The sequence below is a fragment of the Microcaecilia unicolor genome, chromosome 6 (assembly GCF_901765095.1).
Source record: "Microcaecilia unicolor chromosome 6, aMicUni1.1, whole genome shotgun sequence".
NCBI classification, from domain to species: domain Eukaryota; kingdom Metazoa; phylum Chordata; class Amphibia; order Gymnophiona; family Siphonopidae; genus Microcaecilia; species Microcaecilia unicolor.
Window position 1 is genome coordinate 266,431,096 of NC_044036.1, and position 24,637 is coordinate 266,455,732.

Sequence of the window (24,637 nt, forward strand, 5' to 3'; positions counted from 1 at the left end):
TTCCACCACCTCCCGCGGGAGGGCATTCCAAGCATCCACTACTCTCTCCGTGAAAAAATACTTCCTGACATTTTTCTTGAGTCTGCCCCCTTCAATCTCATTTCATGTCCTCTCGTTCTACCACCTTCCCATCTCCGGAAAAGGTTCGTTTGCGGATTAATACCTTTCAAATATTTGAACGTCTGTATCATATCACCCCTGTTTCTCCTTTCCTCCAGAGTATACATGTTTAGTTCAGCAAGTCTCTCCTCATACGTCTTGTAACGCAAATCCCATACCATTCTCGTAGCTTTTCTTTGCACCGCTTCCATTTTTTTAACATCCTTCGCAAGATACGGCCTCCAAAACTGAACACAATACTCCAGGTGGGGCCTCACCAACGACTTATACAGGGGCATCAACACCCCCTTTCTTCTGCTGGTCACACCTCTCTCTATACAGCCTAACAACCTTCTAGCTACGGCCACCGCCTTGTCACACTATTTCGTCGCCTTCAAATCCTCAGATACTATCACCCCAAGATCCCTTTCTCCGCCCGTACCTATCAGACTCTCCCCGCCTAACACATACGTCTCCCGTGGATTTCTATTCCCTAAGTGCATCACTTTGCATTTCTTCGCATTGAATTTTAATTGCCAAACCTTAGACCATTCTTCTAGCTTCCTCAGATCTTTTTTCATGTTTTCCACTCCCTCCGTGGTGTCCACTCTGTTACAAATCTTAGTATCATCCGCAAATAGGCAAACTTTACCTTCTAACCCTTCGGCAATGTCACTCACAAATATATTGAACAGAATCGGCCCCAGCACCGATCCCTGAGGCACTCCACTACTCACCTTTCCTTCCTCCGAGCGAATTCCATTCACCACCACCCTCTGGCGTCCCACAAGAACCATGAATTTTATAACAATGTACATGGTAACCAACTGCTCCAATTTACTAGGTTATGATTTATCAATAGACAGTTCTGATGAAGAAAGTCACAGCTACCAGAAATATTTTCACTTTCTCCCAGACACTATCCCTGGGATTCTATATATTGCTCTGAGATCACCCTGCATAATCGAAGCATATTCCATAACAATGTTCATAACTTAGTTAACAAGCTAATCAGCGCTGATAATCGGATGTTAACAAGCCAAAAAGGGGTCGTAGCTATGGGTGTGGAATGGGCAGGTCATAGGCGTTCCAGAAATCTATGCGCAGGGTTATAGAATGCACCTGATCTATACCTAACTTAGGCGCTAATATTTACACCAAGTTTTAGTTGCCATAAATGGCTGAGCCTAGAGTTTGGTACTGTCATGGCCACTTGGCATATTTATATACTGATTCCACATAAACTCCAGTATGTTTTAATGTTTATGTGGAATCAATGTATATTGAGTAACTCTAGTGGCTTCAACGTGTCCCTATTTAACAGTAATATTTATATACTGAACGGAAATTTAGGCTTATTCTATAAAGTATGCCTCAATTAAGGCATACTGTATAGAATGCACTTAGGTGAATTTCATTTCAGCGCTGAATTTTTAGGCGTGATATATACAATCTAGACCTATAAGGCTAAACCTGCCTTCAGTGCCCCCATCATTAGCAACTGCTGCATTTCCTGCTGATTGCACAATAAAAAACATCAAAAAGACAGTTTAAGCCAATGCTTCTGATCCTATGGCACGCAATACCTACAAGCTGACCATGCGTTTTTAGTTCAAAAAAATAAGTAGGAAAATTTTAAATGGAAATATGAGAAAGGATTACAAAAACCCCTCAAATAAGCAAGTATATTATAAATGAAATATTAACTCATAACATTAAAAAGAAGAAATAAAATCCATTTGGTAGAGATATGAGTGCTCTGTTCCACATTATTCAGATAATACATTAATTGATCTCTTTCCTTTAAGGTGAATACAATCATCAGAGATACACACTGCATCTTTGCACTGACGAGATGTGGTAACACAACACTGATAGGCTGTAATAACTTTGCATTTTGAAATAATTGTGAACTACTTTGGATTACTCTAGCTGATAAGCCAGTAAATACATTTGTTAAACAAATAAACAGAAAACATTCAATGCAATGTACCCAGTAACAAAACAATTTGGAGGCAAGCATGTCAAAATATCTAGGTTGTTTTTCTTTCTGTTAAGTCTTTGGGGTTGTCCATACAGAAGCAAACTGATCCTCCCAAATCTTCACAGAAAGTTATTTATTGTCCTGAAATTGCTCTGTTTTGCAAGTTCCTCAAAACAGTCATTTACCTACCACACTAAGGTGAACAGGCACTCCTGGATCAGGGATGGAAAGTTTATAGAGTGTTTCCAGAAATTCAGTCCACTGACTGTTCTGAAAAAAGCAGAAATCATCTGATTAACAAAAGTGCTCTAAGACAATGTTATCGAAATAAGCTGTCATCCTATGGAAATCATCTAAATCTAGACAAGGAAAATGTGGGTGAATTGGGTTGGATACAAGATTATTTCAAGCTGGAAGAGAGATACTGAAAGGAATTATATAATTGACAGAGTGGCATTCTTTTTCCCTTGCAAAAATTATTCTTGAATACCAAAAATATCGGGGTCTCATTTATCAATCTCATTTCCCACAGACACAGAAGCTTAAGTAGGTGATTGCCTACGATTGTAGCTTATGGCAAAAAAAGCAGTTGTAGTCAAAGCAAACATAGATCCTGTCAGCCACAAATTCAAAGAACCACCAAAGTATATTTTTACCCAGAGGGAAGGTGGCTAGTTTTCACACTTAAATAGCTTTTGTAAATTGCATTTTTATAATAGGGTGCTTATGTGAAAAGATAAGCACTTACTTTATGTCTATTTTATAAAGGCACTGTCTATACTGTGAGAGAGTATTGTTAAATGAAAATATTAAATTATTTAAAAAAATCTCTCTTCCAACAACAAAACTATTTTTAAAGCAACTATTTAATTTACTAAGGACCATCAGAACTAAGAGCTATCGCAGTATGTTCACTTTGAAGCAATGCTTCCCAAATGGTTTTTAAAGCATCCCCTTCTGGTACCTCACTGGTCACTATTCAGTACAACCGGGGGAGTGGGTGGAGGGCCAGGGCTTCAGCTTTCTTCAGGAGGGCAGGAAGAAGGAAGGATCAGGACCAGAGGAGACCTAGAAGTCCCAATGCAACTACTCTGATGTTAACCGGGCACCGGGCATTCGTCTGAATATCCCTGCTAAAAAGTAAAGTTATCGGCTCCTCCCAAGCTCGACCCACAGACTGCCTTGGCACTAACCAGACAATGTAGGGGCAGTTTGTGATGATATTCAGTAGCACTATCCAATTAAGTGCCCCTGAATAGCAGCAGTTAGGCAGGCACAGATGATTTGACCAGGCAAGAGCCTTTCCTGCCCGGTTAAATCGCTTTCAATATTGAGTAGTCAATATAATATGCTACATCATCGATGGTCACAAATCATATATCATCCAATACATTTGAAAAAAGCACTAGGTTCCTGCAACATATGAGATGCATCCTTAATTTAAGACTTCACTCGCATTGCTTTTGGATTTACAAAAAGAACTACATATTTTAAAAAAGGTTCCAAAACTAACCCCTCTGTCAAAACTATTGGTCTTATGAGGGGTGGGGGTGGGGGGAAGTAATGCTTTTATGTATCTTAAGTAGAAAATAAATAAAAAATACTCTGGGGGTGTTATTCCATAAGATAGTCTACTTCCTTTTTTGTCAAAAAAAAAACATTCAATGCTGAACCAATTATATTTTCAATATCTCATAAAAGCATAGAAGTATGATCTGCATCCAGTCACAAATATAGATTAGTATAAGACAGCTGACAATGAGCCACAGTTAAATATTGGTTTCTGTGAAGGACTACCAATCCTCCACCTTTATCAGCTTGACTAATGGTCAAATTTGTATTATCCTGCAGCAAGAACTAGTGTCTAGATTTACTTGTATACTGCCTTATACCCTAGGGACCTCTTCTGTGGTAAAGACATTATATAAATATTGGCTTGTCCTTTCAGTTTATGACTTTTGTCAAGAACCTCAACTGATTGCGTTCCAGCAAAGACCAAATATTGGAGAATTGCTATCTCATAGAACTCCTCAAGTAACTGATCCTGGGACCCATATGATGTGTGAGAAATGTGCCTAGTTCAGTTCAGCTATTGAAAGACCTGTGTGGAAAATGTCAGTTACTGGTTAGAAATTAAACGTAAATTCAAGACTACCTGTGAGTTTAGTTTAGATGATTAGGTTCTTGCTAAACCGTCTTTCAGACATAAAATCAGAAAGGAAAAGAACTCCAATATATCAAAGCAAAGTGAGATCTATGGGTCTATATAAAGCAGACTAATACTGAGACCCCCATTAGTAGCACACAAATTTACACCTGCTCTGAAGAATGTATAAATGTGTGTGTTCTCTATGTATGTATTCATGAATATCACAACTGTATTCCTGCTTTGCGCAAACTATGCACCCTGGAACGTGTACAAAGCATCTTGATGGCAAAGGTATATGCAAATAATTGCACAATTTAAGAGTCATTTTCCATGTGGAAAGAATGTTTCAAACATGGAAACTATATATATAGGGGTAAATTTATAAAGCAATCTACATCAATATAATATTAAACATATATATATATATATATATATAGAGAGAGAGAGAGAGAGAGAGAGAGAGAGAGAGAGAGAGAAAGAGAGAGAGTTTAATATTTAAAGTATTATGACAATTATGTATTTTTACCTTATTGCTCTAAAAGGGGTGGCATGGGCGGTGATCATGATTATTGGGTTTAGTAGAAGCCCCAGAAAATTTAAAGGACATCGAATACCCATTGACACACAAAATCAGAAAAGCCTTAATGAATCAGGCCCACAATTTCTTAAAATGACCTTCTCAATCCACTTTACACATTTTCTACATATTTTATATCTATTGGGCATTTACACATGGGCTATCAATACTCTCAGCTTATCTAGAGGCAAAATTCCTGCATAACATTTCCTAATAGAAAATTAATTTTGCCTGGAGCTGAAAGCAAGACTGTGGAAGAGAGGGGACAACACATACCAACTAATTATAAATAACCTGTAATGTAAAATTTATTCCATGCAGAAACTTAATTTCACTAACACCACAGCATTCTAATTCAAGGTGTTTTTTTTTTACTATCATAAACTTGTTGGGAGGTCTGCAATAATATTAAGCCAACAAATTTAAGTACTTATTCCTCAAAAATGGGAAATTAATAAAAACATAAAACAATGTAATCTGTACAAGAAGGTAAAACAATGCAAGTCATCAAGGCTGATGTAAAGCGAATGCTACATACCTGTAGAAGGTATTCTCCGAGGACAGCAGGCTGATTGTTCTCACTGATGGGTGACGTCCACGGCAGCCCCTCCAATCGGAACTTCACTAGCAAAGGCCTTTGCTAGTCCTCGCGCGCCCATGCCCACCGCGCATGCGCGGCCATCTTCCCGCCCGAACCGGCTCGTGTTCGTCAGTCCCGTATGTAGCAAAAGAAAGACAAGGGAAGACACAACTCCAAAGGGGAGGCGGGCGGGTTTGTGAGATCAGCCTGCTGTCCTCGGAGAATACCTTCTACAGGTATGTAGCATTCGCTTTCTCCGAGGACAAGCAGGCTGCTTGTTCTCACTGATGGGGTATCCCTAGCCCCCAGGCTCACTCAAAACAACAAACATGGTCAATTGGGCCTTGCAACGGCGAGGACATAACTGAGATTGACCTAACAACTTATCCAACTAACTGAGAGTGTAGCCTGGAACAGAATAAACATGGGCCTAGGGGGGTGGAGTTGGATTCTAAACCCCGAACAGATTCTGAAGTACTGACTGCCCGAACCGACTGTCGCGTCGGGTATCCTGCTGCAGGCAGTAATGAGATGTGAATGTGTGGACAGATGACCAGGTCACAGCTTTGCAATCCTCTTCAATAGTGGCTGACTTCAAGTGGGCTACAGACGCTGCCATGGCTCTAACATTATGAGCCGTGACATGACCCTCAAGAGCCAGGCCAGCCTGGGCGTAAGTGAAGGAAATGTAATCTGCTAGCCAATTGGATATGGTGTGTTTCCCCACAGCCACTCCCCTCCTGTTGGGATCAAAAGAAACAAACAATTGGGCGGACTGTCTGTTGGGCTGTGTCCGCTCCAGATAGAAGGCCAATGCTCTCTTGCAGTCCAATGTGTGAAGCTGACGTTCAGCAGGGCAGGAATGAGGACGGGGAAAGAATGTTGGCAAGACAACTGACTGGTTCAGATGGAACTCCGACACAACCTTTGGCAAGAACTTAGGGTGAGTGCGGAGGACTACTCTGTTATGATGAAATTTGGTGTAAGGGGCCTGGGCTACCAGGACCTGAAGCTCACTGACTCTACGAGCTGAAGTAACTGCCACCAAGAAAATGACCTTCCAGGTCAAGTACTTCAGATGGCAGGAGTTCAGTGGCTCAAAAGGAGGTTTCATCAGCTGGGTGAGAACGACATTGAGATCCCATGACACAGTAGGAGGTTTGACGGGGGGCTTTGACAAAAGCAAACCTCTCATGAAGCGAACAACTAAAGGCTGTCCTGAGATCGGCTTACCTTCCACAAGGTAATGGTATGCACTGATTGCACTAAGGTGAACCCTTACAGAGTTGGTCTTGAGACCAGACTCAGACAAGTGCAGAAGGTATTCAAGCAGGGTCTGTGTAGGACAAGAGCGAAGATCTAGGGCCTTGCTGTCACACCAGACGGCAAACCTCCTCCATAGAAAGAAGTAACTCCTCTTAGTGGAATCTTTCCTGGAAGCAAGCAAGATGCGGGAGACACCCTCTGACAGACCCAAAGAGGCAAAGTCTACGCTCTCAACATCCAGGCCGTGAGAGCCAGAGACTGGAGGTTGGGATGCAGAAGCGCCCCTTCGTCCTGTGTGATGAGGGTCGGAAAACATTCCAATCTCCACGGTTCTTCGGAGGATAACTCCAGAAGAAGGGGGAACCAGATCTGACGCGGCCAAAAAGGAGCAATCAGAATCATGGTGCCTCGATCTTGCTTGAGTTTCAACAAAGTCTTCCCCACCAGAGGTATGGGAGGATAAGCATGCAGCAGGCCTTCCCCCAATCCAGGAGGAAGGCATCCGATGCCAGTCTGCCGTGGGCCTGAAGTCTGGAACAGAACTGAGGGACTTTGTGGTTGGCTCGAGATGCAAAGAGATCTACCAAGGGGGTGCCCCACACCTGGAAGATCTGTCGCACTACATGGGAATTGAACGACCACTCGTGAGGTTGCATAATCCTGCTCAACCTGTCGGCCAGACTGTTGTTTACGCCTGCCAGATAAGTGGCTTGGAGCACCATGCCGTGACGGCGAGCCCAGAGCCTCATGCTGATGGCTTCCTGACACAGGGGGCGAGATCCGGTGCCCCCCTGCTTGTTGATGTAATACATGGCAACCTGGTTGTCTGTCTGAATTTGGATAATTTGGTGGGACAGCCGATCTCTGAAAGCCTTCAGAGAGTTCCAGACCGCTCGTAACTCCAGGAGATTGATCTGCAGATCGCGTTCCTGGAGGGACCAGCTTCCCTGGGTGTGAAGCCCATCGACATGAGCTCCCCACCCCAGGAGAGACGCATCCGTAGTCAGCACTTTTTGTGGCTGAGGAATTTGGAAAGGACGTCCCAGAGTCAAATTGGACCAAATCGTCCACCAATACAGGGATTTGAGAAAACTCGTGGACAGGTGGATCACGTCTTCTAGATCCCCAGCAGCCTGAAACCACAGGGAAGCTAGGGTCCATTGAGCAGATCGCATGTGAAGGCGGGCCATGGGAGTCACATCAACATCTGCCGAGCTGTGATCTGCTGGGACGCTCGCACCCGCGAGACGAGGGACAACAAGTTATTGGCTCTCGTCTCTGGGAGATAGGCACGAGCCGTCCGAGCATCCAGCAGAGCTCCTATGAATTCTAGTCTCTGTACTGGGAGAAGATGGGACTTTGGATAATTTATCACAAACCCCAGTAGCTCCAGGAGGCGAATAGTCATCTGCATGGACTGTAGAGCTCCTGCCTCGGATGTGTTCTTCACCAGCCAATCCTCGAGATAAGGGAACACATGCACTCCCAGCCTGCAAAGCGCCACTGCTACTACAGCCTGGCACTTCGTAAACACTCTGGGCACAGAGGCGAGCCCAAAGGGTAGCACACAGTACTGGAAGTGACGTGTGCCCAGCTGAAATCGCAGATACTGTCTGTGAGCTGGCAGTATCGGGATGTGCGTGTAGGCGTCCTTCAAGTCCAGAGAGCATAGCCAGTCGTTTTCCTGAATCATAGGAAGAAGGGTGCCCAGGGAAAGCATCCTGAACTTTTCCTTTACCAGATATTTGTTCAGGGCCCTTAGGTCTAGGATGGGACGCATCCCCCCTGTTTTCTTTTCCACAAGGAAGTACCTGGAATAGAATCCCAGCCCTTCTTGCCCGGATGGCACGGGCTCGACCGCATTGGCGCTGAGAAGGGCGGAGAGTTCCTCTGCAAGTACCTGCTTGTGTTGGAAGCTGTAAGACTGAGCTCCCGGTGGGCAATTTGGAGGTTTGGAGGCCAAATTGAGGGTGTATCCTTGCCGGACTATTTGAACAACCCACTGATCAGAGGTTATGAGAGGCCACCTTTGGTGAAAAACTTTCAACCTCCCCCCGACCGGCAGATCGCCCAGCACTGACACGTTGATGGCGGCTATGCTCTGCTGGAGCCAGTCAAAAGCTCGCCCCCTGCTTTTGCTGGGGAGCCGAGGGGCCTTGCTGAGGCGCACGCTGCTGACGAGAGCAAGCGCGCTGGGGCTTAGCCTGGGCCGCAGGCTGTCGAGAAGGAGGATTGTACCTACGCTTACCAGAAGAGTAAGGAACAGTCTTCCTTTCCCCATAAAAGCGTCTACCTGTGGAGGTAGAAGCTGAAGGCTGCCCGGCGGGAGAACTTGTCGAAAGCGGTATCCCGCTGGTGGAGCTGCTCTACCACCTGTTCGACCTTCTCTCCAAAAATGTTGTCCGCACGGCAAGGCGAGTCCGCAATCCGCTGCTGGATCCTATTCTCCAGGTCGGAGGCACGCAGCCATGAGAGTCTGAGCATCACCACACCTTGAGCAGCGGCCCTGGACGCAACATCAAAGGTATCATATACCCCTCTGGCCAGGAATTTTCTGCACGCCTTCAGCTGCCTGACCACCTCCTGAAATGGCTTGGCTTGCTCAGGAGGGAGCTTGTCCACCAAGCCCGCCAACTGCCGCACATTTTTCCGCATGTGTATGCTCGTGTAGAGCTGGTAAGACTGAATTTTGGCCACGAGCATAGAGGAATGGTAGGCCTTCCTCCCAAAGGAGTCTAAGGTTCTAGAGTCTTTGCCCGGGGGCGCGGAAGCATGCTCCCTAGAACTCTTAGTCTTCTTTAGGGCCAAATCCACAACTCCAGAGTCGTGAGGCAACTGAGTGCGCATCAGCTCTGGGTCCCCATGGATCCGGTACTGGGACTCGATCTTCTTGGGAATGTGGGGGTTAGTTAATGGCTTGGTCCAGTTCGCCAGCAATGTCTTTTTGAGGACATGATGCATAGGTACTGTGGACGCTTCTTTAGGTGGAGAAGGATAGTCCAGGAGCTCAAACATTTCAGCCCTGGGCTCGTCCTCCACAACCACCGGGAAGGGGATGGCCATAGACATCTCCCGGACAAAGGCCTCAAAAGACAGACTCTCGGGAGGAGAAAGCTGCCTTTCAGGAGAGGGAGTGGGATCAGAAGGAAGGCCATCAGACTCCTCGTCAGAGAAATATCTGATGTCCTCCTCCTCCTCCCACGAGGCCTCACCATCGGTATCAGACACAAGTTCATGAACCTGTGTCTGAAGTCGTGCCCGGCTCGACTCCGTGGAAACACGGCCACAGTGTGAGCGTCGAGAGGTACACTCCCTCGCCCGCACCGGCGAAGCTCCCTCCGCAGACGTCGTCGGGGAGCCTTCCTGGGAGGCGACCGCAGTCGGTACCGCAAGCGGCACCGATGTCGGAGACTTCACCCCGGGCAAGGGGCCAGCCGGCGCCTCACTCGACGGTACCTGTGGCGCAAGCACCCCCGGTACCGGAGGGGAAGGGCGCAACAGCTCTCCCAGGATCTCTGGGAGAACGGCCCGGAGACTCTCGTGCAGAAAGACATGGAAGCCGATGCAGGTGTCGAAGTCAGAGTCTGTTCCGGGCGAGGAGGCTGTTCCGGGCTGTCCAAGGTGGAGCGCATCGACACCTCCTGAACAGAGGGTGAGCGGTCCTCCCGGTGCCGATGCCCTCGGCGACCCAGAGCTCTCGGTACCGACGCGGGAAGGGGACCGGTGTCGATGTTTCTTTGACTTTTTCAAACGAAGCATGTCACCGGAGCTTCCCGGTACCGACGAGGTGGACATAGAATCCAGACGTCGCTTCCTCGGGGCCGAGGCCGAAGAAGGTCGGTCTCGGGGAGGGGGGGGGGGGGCTGTACAGCAGGAGCCCTCAGGGTAGGGGGAGACCCACCCGAAGGCTCACCGCCACCAGCAGGGGAATGGACAGCCCTCACCTGCACTCCAGTCGAAGCACCACCGTCCGACGACATCAGCACTAGTGGAGGTCCCGGTACTACCGATGCAGCCTTCCGATGTCTCGGCCCCGATGATGCAGAGGGTCGATGCCTCGATGCAATCGATACAGTCGCGGCCGAGGGCGGAGGTCTTGACGCTGTCGACGTCGATGCACTCGATACTCCCGGTGCAGATGCCGACGAAGAGCCCGAGAACAACACGTTCCACTGGGCCGATCTCGCTACCTGAGTCCTTTTTTGTAAAAGGGCGCAAAGACTACAGGCCTGCGGGCGGTGCCCAGCCCCCAGACACTGAAGACACGACGCGTGCCTATCAGTGAGCGAGATTACCCGGGCGCACTGGGTGCACTTCTTGAAGCCGCTGGGAGACTTCGATGACATGGGCGGAAAAATCATGCCGGCGAAATCAAAACTCGTAATTGCGGTAAGGCACCAAAAAGAGGGAGAAAAAACTCGACCCGAGGCCTCAAAAGGGCCTACCCCGAAAACGAAAGAAAACTTAACGGGGCAAAAAACTGGAAATACGGGAAGGGGAAAAAGACCGAAAGGCCCTTCTCCGAAATCCCCCTTTTTTTTTTTTTTTTTTTTTTTAGAAGCGAAAGTCAAAAAGACGCGCGAGGGTCAACTTAAGGGGCGCGAACGGCGCAAACACGACCGTACCGAGCGCGGACAAAAGAAGACTGACAAACACGAGCCAGTTCGGGCGGGAAGACAGCCGCGCATGCGTGGTGCGCATGGGCGCGCGAGGACTAGCAAAGGCCTTTGCTAGTGAAGTTCCGATTGGAGGGGCTGCCGTGGATGTCACCCATCAGTGAGAACAAGCAGCCTGCTTGTCCTCGGAGAATAAACTGTGCTACCTTAAGACCAGTGGTTAACTTCAAGTGCAGGGCAGATTTTTGTGTACTAATATACCTTCTCATGTAGCAAGAATTCTGGTCCTCAAAAATCTGCACTTAACACGAGTACAGAAATGCATGCTAATAGGCCTCCAAATTAAGTTACTTATGATGCAGTAAAGTGCACTAAGTTTTTGCACACATCAGGCATTGAACCTTGACTATACCCCTGCAAGTGAAGTAAACTTTTTAATGCAGAAGTAAAAGGTCATAAGTGAAGAGCAATGTTAGAGAGGTGTGATGAGGGACAGCAAACATACAAAAAAGGACTGGGTGTCCTGGTGTGCTCCCACCTTATTCTGAGACAGGGCCAGTTGCCCATCTGTGCTTCCACCTCACCCAGAGAGAGAGAGAGAGCCAGCTGCCCTGATACATCCCCACCTCACCCAGAGACAGTACTAGCTGCCCTGATATGTCCAACCCTACTGAGAAGACCTGACAGATGTTGCTTCCAGAATTTCCTGCCCAGCCAGCCCTTGAAGCAAACCCACAGGCATTGCAAGCTTGATCTGTATTGCTTCCAAATGTTCCCATCATAACAGCCCTGGAAGCAATACTTCAGGATATGATTGCCAGAAAGAAAACAGAGCCAATATTAAGTTAATTTTTATTACCTTATCTACTAAGAATAAAATTTGGAAAATAACAAGCATGTTGAACTACACAGATATATAAATAGAAAAGAATTTCAAAATCCAGTCCATTGAATAGCTGGATAATGTCAGTTTGAATCCAGTACATGGGTTTTAGAATCACTGACACAGATCTGTAGTATCTGTAAAAATAAGTGCTACAAAAAATGTCCAGTCTCTTAAGAACAGAGCAGCATTTCTACTGATGAACAGCAAAGGAGCTGTAAAATGATAAGTCGGTGCAAAAGAGATTCAATCACTGCAATCCACTGTAAAACAAAAACAAAAATCTGTCCATGATGTTAAAAAACAGTAGCTGTAATCCAATTATAGAGGCAGAGAAGAAAGTACAGCTGCCCACAACTGAACAGGAAAACATGCTGAGCAGTAGGGCCACAATATGGAAAGCATGGCAAGATGCGGAAAAGAAATACCAGCAGCAGTAGTGAGATGCTGATTTGAAATATATGAAGTTCAAGACACCTTGCATTCTAACCAGAAGAAAACAGCATAGCATCACCTACAAAGGATGGCAAGACAGCAACAGAGAAGTACTTACCCAGCCAGTAACTACTATAGAGGCCATCAATGCTGGCTTCTTCTACTCAGAACAATGTACATCACACTTCCTTTTTCTTTCAAACATATATTTTAAGTAAATGCATTTGGTCATCTCTCTATAGTACCAAATCACTGAGGCAGAATTCAATCTACCACGCATGGACTACTCCCAACATAGACAACAATCTACCTACAGCACACAAACCCTACAGCCAACCCATTCACAGCTCACCAGACCAAAAGAACAACAATCAACTAAAAGGAAAAACAAACACATACGGAAATAACCAACAGAAAGGGAAGAAAGGACACAACAAAACCAGATACTAAGAAAACAGGCAACTAATAAAAATCAACACATCCAGGTTCCAAACAGAACCTTACCATTCAATCCAAATGGGGTATGTAAATGCCAGATCAGTAGTAAATAAAATAGAGATTATAACAGACTGGATCACTACAGACAATCTTGACCTCCTATTCATCACCGAAACCTGGATCCGCAACCTTAAAGACCCCATAGTCTTAGACTTATGCCCACCAGGATACAAAATTACCCACTGGACAAGAAACGGAAAAAGAGGAAGAGGAATAGCCATAATATACAAATCCGAATTCACCATCACAACCACAGCTGAATCCATTCTGCCACAACTTGAATTCGCATCAGTAAGAATCAATCACCCAAATTTGCAGGAACACCTTAACGCAGTCCTACTCTACAGACCGCCAGGCAACTGCAAAATTCCCAAACACACTTTATGGACTTTCTTCTTGAACACTTGTGTCACTACCTTTATCATATTAGGAGATATCAACCTGCACCTTGAAGATCTTACCTCAACAAGCACCCAAGAATGCAAAGAGTTCCTACAACCGTGGGATCTTCACGGACCAAACACACAACCAACTCACACTAAAGGACACATACTAGACATTATCACACACAAATTCGATCCCGACTCAAACCTTATACTAACAGATACAAAATGGATACCCACACCATGGTCAGACCACTATCCAGCTTATAATCGAAACTTTTCGCCGGCGATCTTCTGACACAAATCGGGAGATCGCCGGCGATTTCGCAAAAGCGGCTAAAAGCGTATAATCGAAAGCTGGCTTTTTAACAGCATCGCTGCTTTCCCGTCGCCTCGCCGGCGAAAGTTCAAGGGGGCGTGTCACCAGCGAAACGAAGGCGGGGCATGGGCGGGCATGGGCGTGGCTACCAGATGGCCGGCTTTCGGCGATAATGGGGAAAAAAAAAGCGGCGTTAAGCGGTATTTGGCCGGGTTTACTTGGTCCTTTTATTTTCACGACTAAGTCTCAAAAAGGTGCCCCAACTGACCAGATGACCACCGGACAGAATGGGGGATGACCTCCACTTACTCCCCCAGTGGTCACCAACTATGGTCAGCACCCATAGTAAGGGAGCTATGCATGTGGGAGCCGTTTCTGAAGTCCACCACACTGACCCCTAGGGTGCCCAGTTGGTGTCCTGGCATGTAAGTGCACTACAAATGCTGGCTCCTCCCACGACCAAATGCCTTGGATGTCGCCAGGCTGGAGATGGCCGACATTTTATTCCATTATCGCTAAAAAACAAAACCGGCCATCTCAAACCCAGCGACATCCAAGGCATTTGGCCGGTCTAAACCGTATTATCAAAAAAAAAAAAGATGGCCGGCCATCTTTTTGATAATACGGTTCCGGCCAGCTGTTGCGCCACCGCCAAAATAGATCGCCGGCTATCTATTTCGCCGGCGACGTTCGATTATTCCCCTCTATAAAGCATACATCTCCCTCCAATGGCGAACAAAAGACACAATTAACAAACAAGAACAAAAAACCTACACCACTAGAGGAAAAATAGACCCGGTAATATTCTGGCAACAGATCTACCACAATGGATGGACAATAAAGGCAGATACAAACCAATTCCTCCTAGAATGGGACGATAGATGCAGATCAATATAAGACAATATTGCCCCAACTCAAACCAGAACCTCACACAGAAAGAACTCAATACCATGGTTCAATGAAGAACTGAAAAAAACTTAAAACACAAGTTAGAAGGTTAGAACGTGCATGGAAAAAAAAGAAAGACGACCCCACACTTAATGCCTGGAAACAACTTGAAAGAAAATAAATATACCATAAGACGAACTAAAAGACTATATTACAAAACTGAAATTGGACCAAACTACAAGGACACACATAAACTCTTCCAACTCGTGAATAAACTACTAGATATCACATCAGTCACAACAAACAGCAAAGATACACCAGGAGCAGACAATCTCGCGAGATACTTCAATGAGAAAATCGTACAATTGCGACTTAAAATACCTTTCAGTACCATTGATTACACCGTACTCCTTGATTGTCTAGACCCAGACCCTGGTGTATACCCAGCAGACAGAACCTGGACCAACTTCGAGATATTATCGGAGGATCTCATCTCCCAAACGCTCAAAAGATTAGCCAAATCTCATTGCAAATTAGACATACGCCCAAACAACCTTATGACTTCTGCCCCTCAACAATCTATAGCAGACCAAACGAATCACGTGAACTATATGTTACAAAATGGACTTTTCCCGAAGGAGAAAGGAAACATCCTACTCACCCCCATACACAAAGGCGTAAAGAAAAGTGATAGTGAACTAACCAACTACAGACCAGTAGCATCCATTCCCTTAATAACCAAACTAACGGAAGGGATGGTGACCAAACAACTCACAAACTATTTAAACAAATTCTCAATACTACACGACTCCCAGTCAGGATTTCGGTCTAACCACAATACTGAAACAGTACTAGTTACTCTCATGAACAAATTCAAACAAATGACTGCAACTGACAAGAACATACTACTTCTACAATTTGACATGTCTAGCGCCTTCGACATGGTTGATCATGGAATACTACTACATATCCTCGAGTACTTCGGAATTGGAGGCAACGTTCTCAATTGGTTCAAGGGGTTCCTAACCACACGATCATACCAAGTGACATCTAATTCGACTACATCAGCCACATGGATACCTGAATGCGAAGTTCCACAGGGATCCCCCCTCTCACTGATCTTATTCAACTTAATGATGATACCCTTGGCCAAACTACTATCAAACCAAAACCTCAACCCGTAAAAAGTAGCACATATGAGTTTATCTTGTTGGGCAGACTGGATGGACCGTGCAGGTCTTTTTCTGCCGTCATCTACTATGTATGTATGTTACTATATACGCAGACAACGTAACGATCTACATCCCATTTAAACAAGATTTAAAGGAAATTTCCAATGACATCAACCAAAGCCTACACATCATGCATTCATGGGCTGATGCATTTCAGCTGAAACTCAATGCAGAAAAAAACCCAATGCCTAATACTCACCTCTCAACACAACACGAACAAATTCACCACCATTAACACACCAAAACTCAATCTTCCTATTTCGGACACACTAAAAATTCTTGGAGTTACCACTGATTGACACCTAACTCTTGAGAGTCACGCGAAAAACACAACCAAGAAGATGTTCCACTCAATGTGAAAATTTAAAAAAGAGTGAGACCTTTCTTCCCAAGGGCCGTCTTCAGCAACCTGGTACAGTCGATGGTACTCAGTCATCTGGACTACTGCAACACACTCTATGCTGGCTGCAAAGAGCAAATAATCAAGAAACTTCAGACAGCTCAGAACACAGCAGCCAGACTCATATTCAGTAAAACAAAATATGACAGTGTGAAACCCCTAAGAGAAAAGCTACATTGGCTCCCACTCAAAGAATGCATCACGTTCAAAATATGTACCCTAGTTCACAAAATCATTCATGGAGATGCCACAGCCTACATGTCAGACCTGATAGACTTACCACCCAGGAATGCTAAAAAATCATCCCGCACATTCCTCAATCTTCACTTCCCCAACTGTAAAGGTCTAAAATACAAACTAACGCATGGGTCAACCTTCTCCTACTTGAGCACATAATTCTGAAACGCGCTGCCGTGCAGCTTAAAAACTATCTATGAACTAACTAACTTCCGCAAACTACTAAAGACCCATCTCTTTAACAAGGCATATCACAAAGATCAACAAATGTGAACTCCCACACATATATCCAGAACTGTCTTACAATATTTGTTTGTCACACTACTATCATGTTTTATCATTATCATGTTACCCAATACTAAATGTCTATTTTCTTATATATTTCCATCATTCATGATGTATTGTAAGCCACATTGAGCCTGCAAAGAGGTGGGAAAATGTGGGATACAAATGCAATAAATAAATAAATGAATAAATAAATCAGTACTGTCCCCCATATAACCAACTGCACCTCCAACCAGTCTGTCACTGAACCAAGCTATAGAGGCACATCCATTCCTTCCATATCTTCAGTGACAGAGAAGGCCCCCAGGAGCAGTATGAACATTCCTGCTTTTCTAATCCTCCCTACTGCCCTTCTAGCACCATGTCATAAAGGAGTAACCAAAGGTCTTCAACCAGGACTTGCACATGTCATGCCCTTCAGAGTTTTCACCTTGACCTAGGCTTGGGTCTTCAGACAAGATCTTCACACAGAACCTCACACAGGCAGCTTTATCTAAAAACTTCAGCTGAAAGAAATTCAGTGCCCTTATGTCTATAGCTTTGCCCCCTTTCACCTCTCATCCTGAAACACCATCCTCTCTTTACTGTAGTCTCTCAGTGGAAATTCATGAGGATGATGTAGTCGCTGCCTATAGGTATATATGAGGGAGAAGCCTCTGCTGATGGTTTGATTTAGAGAATACTTTTTTAAATTACTGGTACTTGTTCAAAGCAAGTTACATTCAGGGACAACAGGTAGGCTTACAATCAAAGGGGTCTTTTTAGTAAAATACACAAATCAGTGCTTAACGCATGCTTACATGGAATTAATTCACTAAGCCCAGATCCAATGCAGCATTTTTGGAACATGTTTTTAAAATATATTTTATTGCAGGATGTGCGCTAATGTCGTCAATAGCGCAGAGTACCTGTCTAGAGTTAACACAGGAGCACTTAGGCCTCCTTTTTTGATTGGCTGGCAACAAAATGGCCAGCCATTAAAGTACAAAAACATATTTAAAAAGGAACACGTTATATATCAAGGCAATAAAAACAAGTAACCCTTCCTGGTGGACTCTTATCGGGGGGAGGGAGGGGGAGTACAGAGGCCAGCCAGGTCGCCACTATAGGACTTACTCCTACTCTCCAGGTGAACTACATTCAAACAACTTCTTTTAACCAACCCTGCCCCTTTCCCACCTCCCCTCTCCTCTACCCAGGACTCCAAAATGTAGTAAAGACTAACAGGATGGACCCCTCTAATTGGTTATTTTACATCAAACTAACATGTCTTCAGGATCACCAATGTGCAAGAGACCAAGATGGTGAAATTTAGACCACAGCCATTTTTGGGATACTTCAGATGGCTTGTTCTGTTATGATAGGGACCAATGCTCAAACCAAGCCAAATGTTGCACTTTACACAACCAATGAAGATACAACAGGGGGTACTCACCATTCCATTTCTATAATATAAGTCTGTGTAGTATAAAGACTGCAGTTATAATAAACCTCTTTGTATCTCTAGACATTTGCTTTTGATCTGCCCAGTGTCCCAACAGTAATAGGTCATAAGACTATTCTACCCTCTCTCCTATGACTCATTCAATCAAAGCAAAGACTTGCCTCCAACATTGTATGAAGGCAGGAGAAATCCAGAAAGAAGTGAACCCAAGTTCCCTGGCCAACCTTACACCTCAAACAACAATCATCCATCCTCAGTTTCATTCGAGAGCCATGCATTTTAATAAGATATACCTTACAGATGGTTTTTAAATAAGACTTCTTGCTACTCTGCACTAACAAGTAGTTTGAGGCCCACCACTCACAACTTAGCTAGTTATATCCCTGTAAGATCAATATCTAATTCGTCAGACCATGCTTAGGCCAACACATCAAGGAACACACCACCTTCCCCAACTGTCAATCCCCTCACCAGATGGACAACCTATTAAACTGGTAAGGATTCTAAGTCCTCATCTAACTCCTCCACAATTCTGATAAAGTCCCATAGCTTCGGCTGATACATGGCTTGGAGTGATTCCACCACTTGATCAATCAAAATCTTGTAAAATTCACTACCAAAGCCACCTGGGACCTGGAGTTTTCGCAGTTTCAACCTCTTGATAGATTTAATTTCCTCCAGCATAATTAGCTGACCCAACAACTTTGCAAAAAAACTCATCATGATTGCATTCATAATCCATGAATAATGGATATTCAATTCTTTTTCCTGTTTGAATGCAGTTTTGAGAAGGCACACAGACAATTGTCTTATTATATGAATAGTATTTCGAGGTAGTTGAAACAGAATAAATTGACAATTTTGGGAATACGGAAATGATGGTAATTTGTAGCACTCCATTACTGCGAATACCAGATAAGATCAAATAAGGAGATCAAGAATTAGAGATTGTGAATAGATTCAAAGCCTGGGTGTGATCACTAATGTAGATTTGTCCTTCAAATCACACATTTGAGTGGGTTTCTGCCAGGTACTTGTGACCTGGCTTGGAAGGCTGTTTGGAAAACTGGATACTGGGCTAGATGGACCATTGGTCTAACCCAGTATGGTTACTCTTAATGTTCTTATGTTATGTTCTTATGAGGAGTGGTAAAATCCGCATTCTTTCAGTTGAGGACTTTACATAAATGGAAGCCCATGATCATACAGATTTTCAATCAGTAGTGCAAATGCACTAATTTGACAAAACTGGACTATTCTAATTCCAGTATTAGAGCTTTTCAAATTGTACAAAATGCTGCTACCTGTCTAATTACAAGAATTCCATATTTTCAACATTTAAGCTTGGTTCTTAAGAAATTACGTTGGCTCCCGAAATAACAATGAGTTTTGTTTAAAATTCTTTTGCTGGGGGGGGGGGGGGTCACGTGATAATGGCAGCTTGATGAAGACGCGCAGTGGGAACTCTCCCTGCAACATAGCCAAGTTTTTTAATGTAACCTCCGCATTCAGCCATGCATAAAGTGTCTCTTGGAAGAGTAACATTACAAAGCATTTGCAGTGCGGTACCTTTGCTGCTCTGTCTACTGTCCTTATATAACGTGAAGAGCCGAGGGGTACTGCTTGCTTTCAACATCACAGACAGGAATTTTTCCAACCTTGTCTTCAGCTCTGGGGTCCAAGAATCCTGAAAGAGCTCTTTAAAAGAGGGATGCACTGTAGGGTTGGGAACAAATTCTGTGGTCTGGCTCAAAGCTGCTCCACTGGTCTCCAGATAGATTCGGTCATCAAAATCTGCTTTGTCCAGCTTTCCTACCAAGTGCTTCCAAGGGAAAACTGCAAAATGGAGTCTTTTAGGGAAGTTCCAGTTGTTTTGGGTAATGGTTTGCCTTTTAGTTTGCATTCCTTTGCAAAACATTTTAGTGTTGTTTTTTTTTTTCAAATTCTGCAAAGCTCACATAGTCTGTCAGCAAACCAAGCAGCTCCGCCTCGCAGGCCAGGAGGTCGCCCATGATGCGGGGACCGAGGGGGAGGGGAAGGAGGGCCCTAGCACCAGCCCCGCCCCCGACGTACAGCTTCTGTTACTCTTTCTGGTTGCTTAGCAACCGCTGCTAACGAACACAACAGAAAGGCTCCGCTCCGACACCTCCCGCTCTGGCTCGTTCTGACACGCGCACAGTGTTACCGGGCCGCAGCTCAGCCACCGTCTCAGCCGCTCGGCGAGTCAAGGACATGAGAAGAGGAATGGAGCACCGGTGCACAGCAGGCGGACAGCAAAGAAAGATGGACACCTTACCCTGCACAGGGAACTGAAGCAGTTGCAGCAGCGGGCGGGCGTAAAGGCAGCAAGCAGCCAGTCTCGACTCCATCGTTCGCTTCCTGCCCTCTCTCTGCGCCCCGCCTTCCTCTGATGTCAGCGACCGGTAAAGGAACTGTTAAAATATATGCCAATCTCCCTTGACAAAGCAGATGATTGCGAAACAGGCTCCTGTCGGGTGGGCATTGACACCGGAGATACAATTAAACTCTGACAAGTGAAGTTTAGAAGCACGAGAGACGCACCAATTTAAAGATTATATGAAGTACAATGGCGGCACGTAGCTTCGAGCAACATTAAGATAAGTTATTTTTTTTGCATTTGCATTTTTGACTGCAACAGCGGTAGAGCTCTTCGGAGCTTCAGTACTTCAACCGCAGTGCACCAAAAATTATTTTATAAAAAAGAGTGATGTGAGCACAATGCTATATAAAGCAATTTAGTATTAGTAAATTCACAATAAGCAAACATAGTGCACTACTGGTGGTCGGGGGCAGTCAATGATTATATTATGTCATAATTGCAGAGCTTAATACAGCGTGCCTGCATGACTGTATGAGACATCCCCCTCATTATTAAAAAAAAACTTTTGCCGTTGTAGTAGTCTGCTCTTCCTATATTTATTTGTGTATTCTACAATATCATTCAGGTAGAGCATAGCCAATTTTTCTATTTTTGAATATCCTAGAAATAAGCAGTGAATTTTCCCAAGTCCATCATTTTTATTGGTTGTAACAGACAAATAAAACAGTTTTGTGCCACAGAGTAACATTATACATGAACTTGTCAACCAGCAGGCTGAATCAGCCGATCAAGCTATAACAAAGTATTTTACATTTTCTCCCCTCCCTTCCCCTTCCCTTTCTAATGACCCTATAATTCACCCTATCGGTCACATGTTATTACTGCATATATAACAAAACAATAATTGACATACATCTGTCTAGATCATTCCAAAATAACCTCCTTTGTTCGGTGTCAATTTATGTAGGGCATTTAGCATTATTAATCCTGAAGGGTCCCCCTCCCTACCCCCCTGTTTTATCTGTCCCCACCCGTTCTCCTAACCCCTCCCCTCCCCTCCCTTTGCTCCATTTACCACGTCTACTGTGTTGGGAATGCAATGCTCACAAGGTCTACACCCAAAATAACGGTACTTCTCGTTGCACACTGTCTGCCCATCTATCAGCAAATATTGTGTGATTTATGCCTCCATCGTCGACACTCCTATTCATAGGTTGTGCCCCTAAGATATAAGTGAAGGCCTCAAAAATTTAACAGTAAACTTCGTGCCTTAGCCGGAAGAGTAATCCAAAGCATTTCCCATTGTGCCCTGAACCTGAGACCTGCAGGGCTTTCTAGATCAGTCACCCCACATCTGTCTATTCTCATTTGTCGTACCAGTTGTGCACGCCATATCTGTAGTGGGGGTGTTTCTTTTGCCCTCCAAAATTGTAGAATTGTGGTTATTCCGAAATATATAGCCATTTTGGCAAATGCCCTAAAGCCCTCTGGGGGTTCCGCAGTGAATTTGAAAAGATTAAATAGAATTAGGGGTTCATAAATGAAAGTACAATTCCATAATAAGTCTATTCCTGCTATAATCTGCCTCCAGAACCGCCCCACATTGGGACAACCCCAAAACATATGACCCAGAGAGGCCGCCCCTTGACTACATTTGGGGCAAGCTCCTTCAGCAGAAAACCCTGCTCTCTGTGCTCTGTGTGGAGATATATGTGTTCTTAACAACCATCTGTATAGCCTCTCTCTTTGAGGTACTGAGAGTCGTTGTTTGTAAATGGCTTTTAAATATGATCTACATTCTTCCTCTGTAAATGTACAACCCAGGTCCCTTGACCATTCCCGTGCAATCTGTCTGAAATCTAATTCTGCTGTTGTGTCCTTCAGTTGTCGGTGATGGAATCTCAGTGGGACTGAGAGCTGAGCTCCCAGTGTGAACTCCTCAGAGAGGACCTCCACTACATCCTCCGTGAGGTCTGTCCACCTCAGGGAAGCAATATAGTGACTTAATTGACAGTATGCAAATTGATATGTCGGGGGGATCCCGTATCTGGTCTGAAGCTCTAAATATGGGAGGATTCGTCCCTGCTCTGTGACTACGTGTGCCAAATATATCATCCCCTTTCTTGCCCATCTATTAAATATGCTAATGCCTTGACCTGGTGGAAACGCTGGATTATCACATATTGACAACCATGGGGATGTGCGCGCAGAAAAGTGGTAGCGCCTACACACCCACCTCCACGTTTCCCTGAGAGATTTCAAGAGGGGGTGTCTACGGAATGCTGCAATAGGCAGGGCCGTCCCAGTATGAAGCAGGTGACTAAAGTGTATATCTGGGAATAACGACGTCTCTACTGGGGTAATTGAGAAATCTGACGTCCCCCTAAACCAGTCATTTATGTGTCTCATGGAACTTGCAATCGCCAGAAATTTAATGTTTGTGAGTCCCATACCTCCCCCCTCTCTTGGGGTCGTTATTAGACGATAAGGAATTCTAGGCTTCTTCCCCTGCCAGAGATACTTTTGTATGAGGCGCTGAAGGAGCTTTTCATCTTTGTTTTTCAAAACCAGTGGTAGCTGCTGAAAGACGTATAGCCACTTGGGGGCAATCATCATGTTGAACAATGCTATTCTGCCCCAGATTGTGAGTGGCAGCTCCCTCCACATAGACAGCTTGTTTCTAGTCATCTCCATCAGAGGATTTATGTTCTCTCTGTACATGGAGGCACCATCTCTAGTTATATATACTCCTAGATATTTCATTTTTGTGGTCTCCCATCTGAGTAATGCATCTCCCTGCCAGCATAATTTATTATCGCTATCCATGGACATCGCACATGACTTAGAAAGGTTAAGGCTAAACCCGGACAGCTGCCCATACTCCTCAATCAATGTCAGGGCGGTCTTAAAGGACTCCTGTGGGTTAGTTAGAACCAGGAGGACATCATCAGCGTAAGCCAAAGCTCGTACCTCCTGTTCCCCCAATCGTATCCCTCCAATTCCCGGATCCAAATTTAGAAGGCGCAGTAATGGCTCTAATGTAAGATCGAACAAAAGTGGGGATAAGGGGCAACCTTGGCGCGTTCCTCTACCTATTTGGAATCTGCTCGAGATCCCCCCATTTGCTGTAACATATGCTTCCATGCCAGAATATAGAGCCTTGATTGCTTGACTCATTTCTTCAGGGATTCCTATCCAGTCTAACATATGGAACAGGAAGGTCCACTCGACCCTGTCAAACGCCTTTGTAGCGTCGAGGCTCACCAGCATCCCGGGGATTCCCTCACACTGACACTTTGCCATTGTTAGTAAAACTCTCCGAATATGTGACACCGAGTGCCTTTTGGGAATAAATCCCACTTGTGAAGGCTCAATCACACTCGGTAAACACATATTGAGCCTGTTGGCCAAAATCTTCGCTAGCAATTTGACATCTACATTAATCAACGAGATAGGCCTGTAAGATTCAGAGTCCTCCTCGCATTTTCCCGGCTTCAACAATAGTGATATGCAGGCTGTGTTTTCATGCAATGGGAGCCTCCCTTCCCTTATTACCGCCTGGTGATATTCAAATAATGGGCATATCAGCTGGGATTGTAACAATTTGTAAAATTCTCCTGAGTACCCATCCACCCCGGGAGCGGAAAAAGACTTTAGCCCCTTTATTGCCTCGGACAGCTCCTTAAGTTGGATAGGGGCCTCTAGGCATGCTATTTCTGACTCTCCCAGTTTTGGCATTTTTGCCCTACCGAGAAAGTCATTCAAATTAGCTTCCGCGGCAGGTTGGTTGGCCCTGTAAAGGTGACTAAAGTGATCCTGTAATATTTGAAGGATTCTATCTGGATCATTAGTGAGATCTCCCGTTTTTCCTTTAAGGGCCGATATAGTTCTATTTCCTTCTCGTTTCCTCACCAATCTGGCCAACATACCCCCTGTTCTATTTCCAAAACGATAGAACTTATATTTCTGAAAGGTTCCATTCCTTAGCATTCTTTCATGTAATAGGGAATTTACAGCAGCC

The 24,637-nt window shown here is 44.8% G+C and overlaps 1 protein-coding gene across 5 annotated transcripts in view; it reads right to left on the reverse strand.

Moving 5' to 3' along the window:
- DENND1A (DENN domain containing 1A) overlaps positions 1-24,637 on the reverse strand; it is a 1,150,393-nt gene that overhangs the window by 699,451 nt on the left and 426,305 nt on the right. For all 5 annotated transcript variants that reach the window (XM_030207362.1, XM_030207365.1, XM_030207363.1 and 2 more), the window contains exon 7: positions 2,273-2,353. In XM_030207362.1, the coding sequence (XP_030063222.1) occupies positions 2,273-2,353 (81 nt within the window). The remainder of the gene's footprint in view (positions 1-2,272; positions 2,354-24,637) is intronic.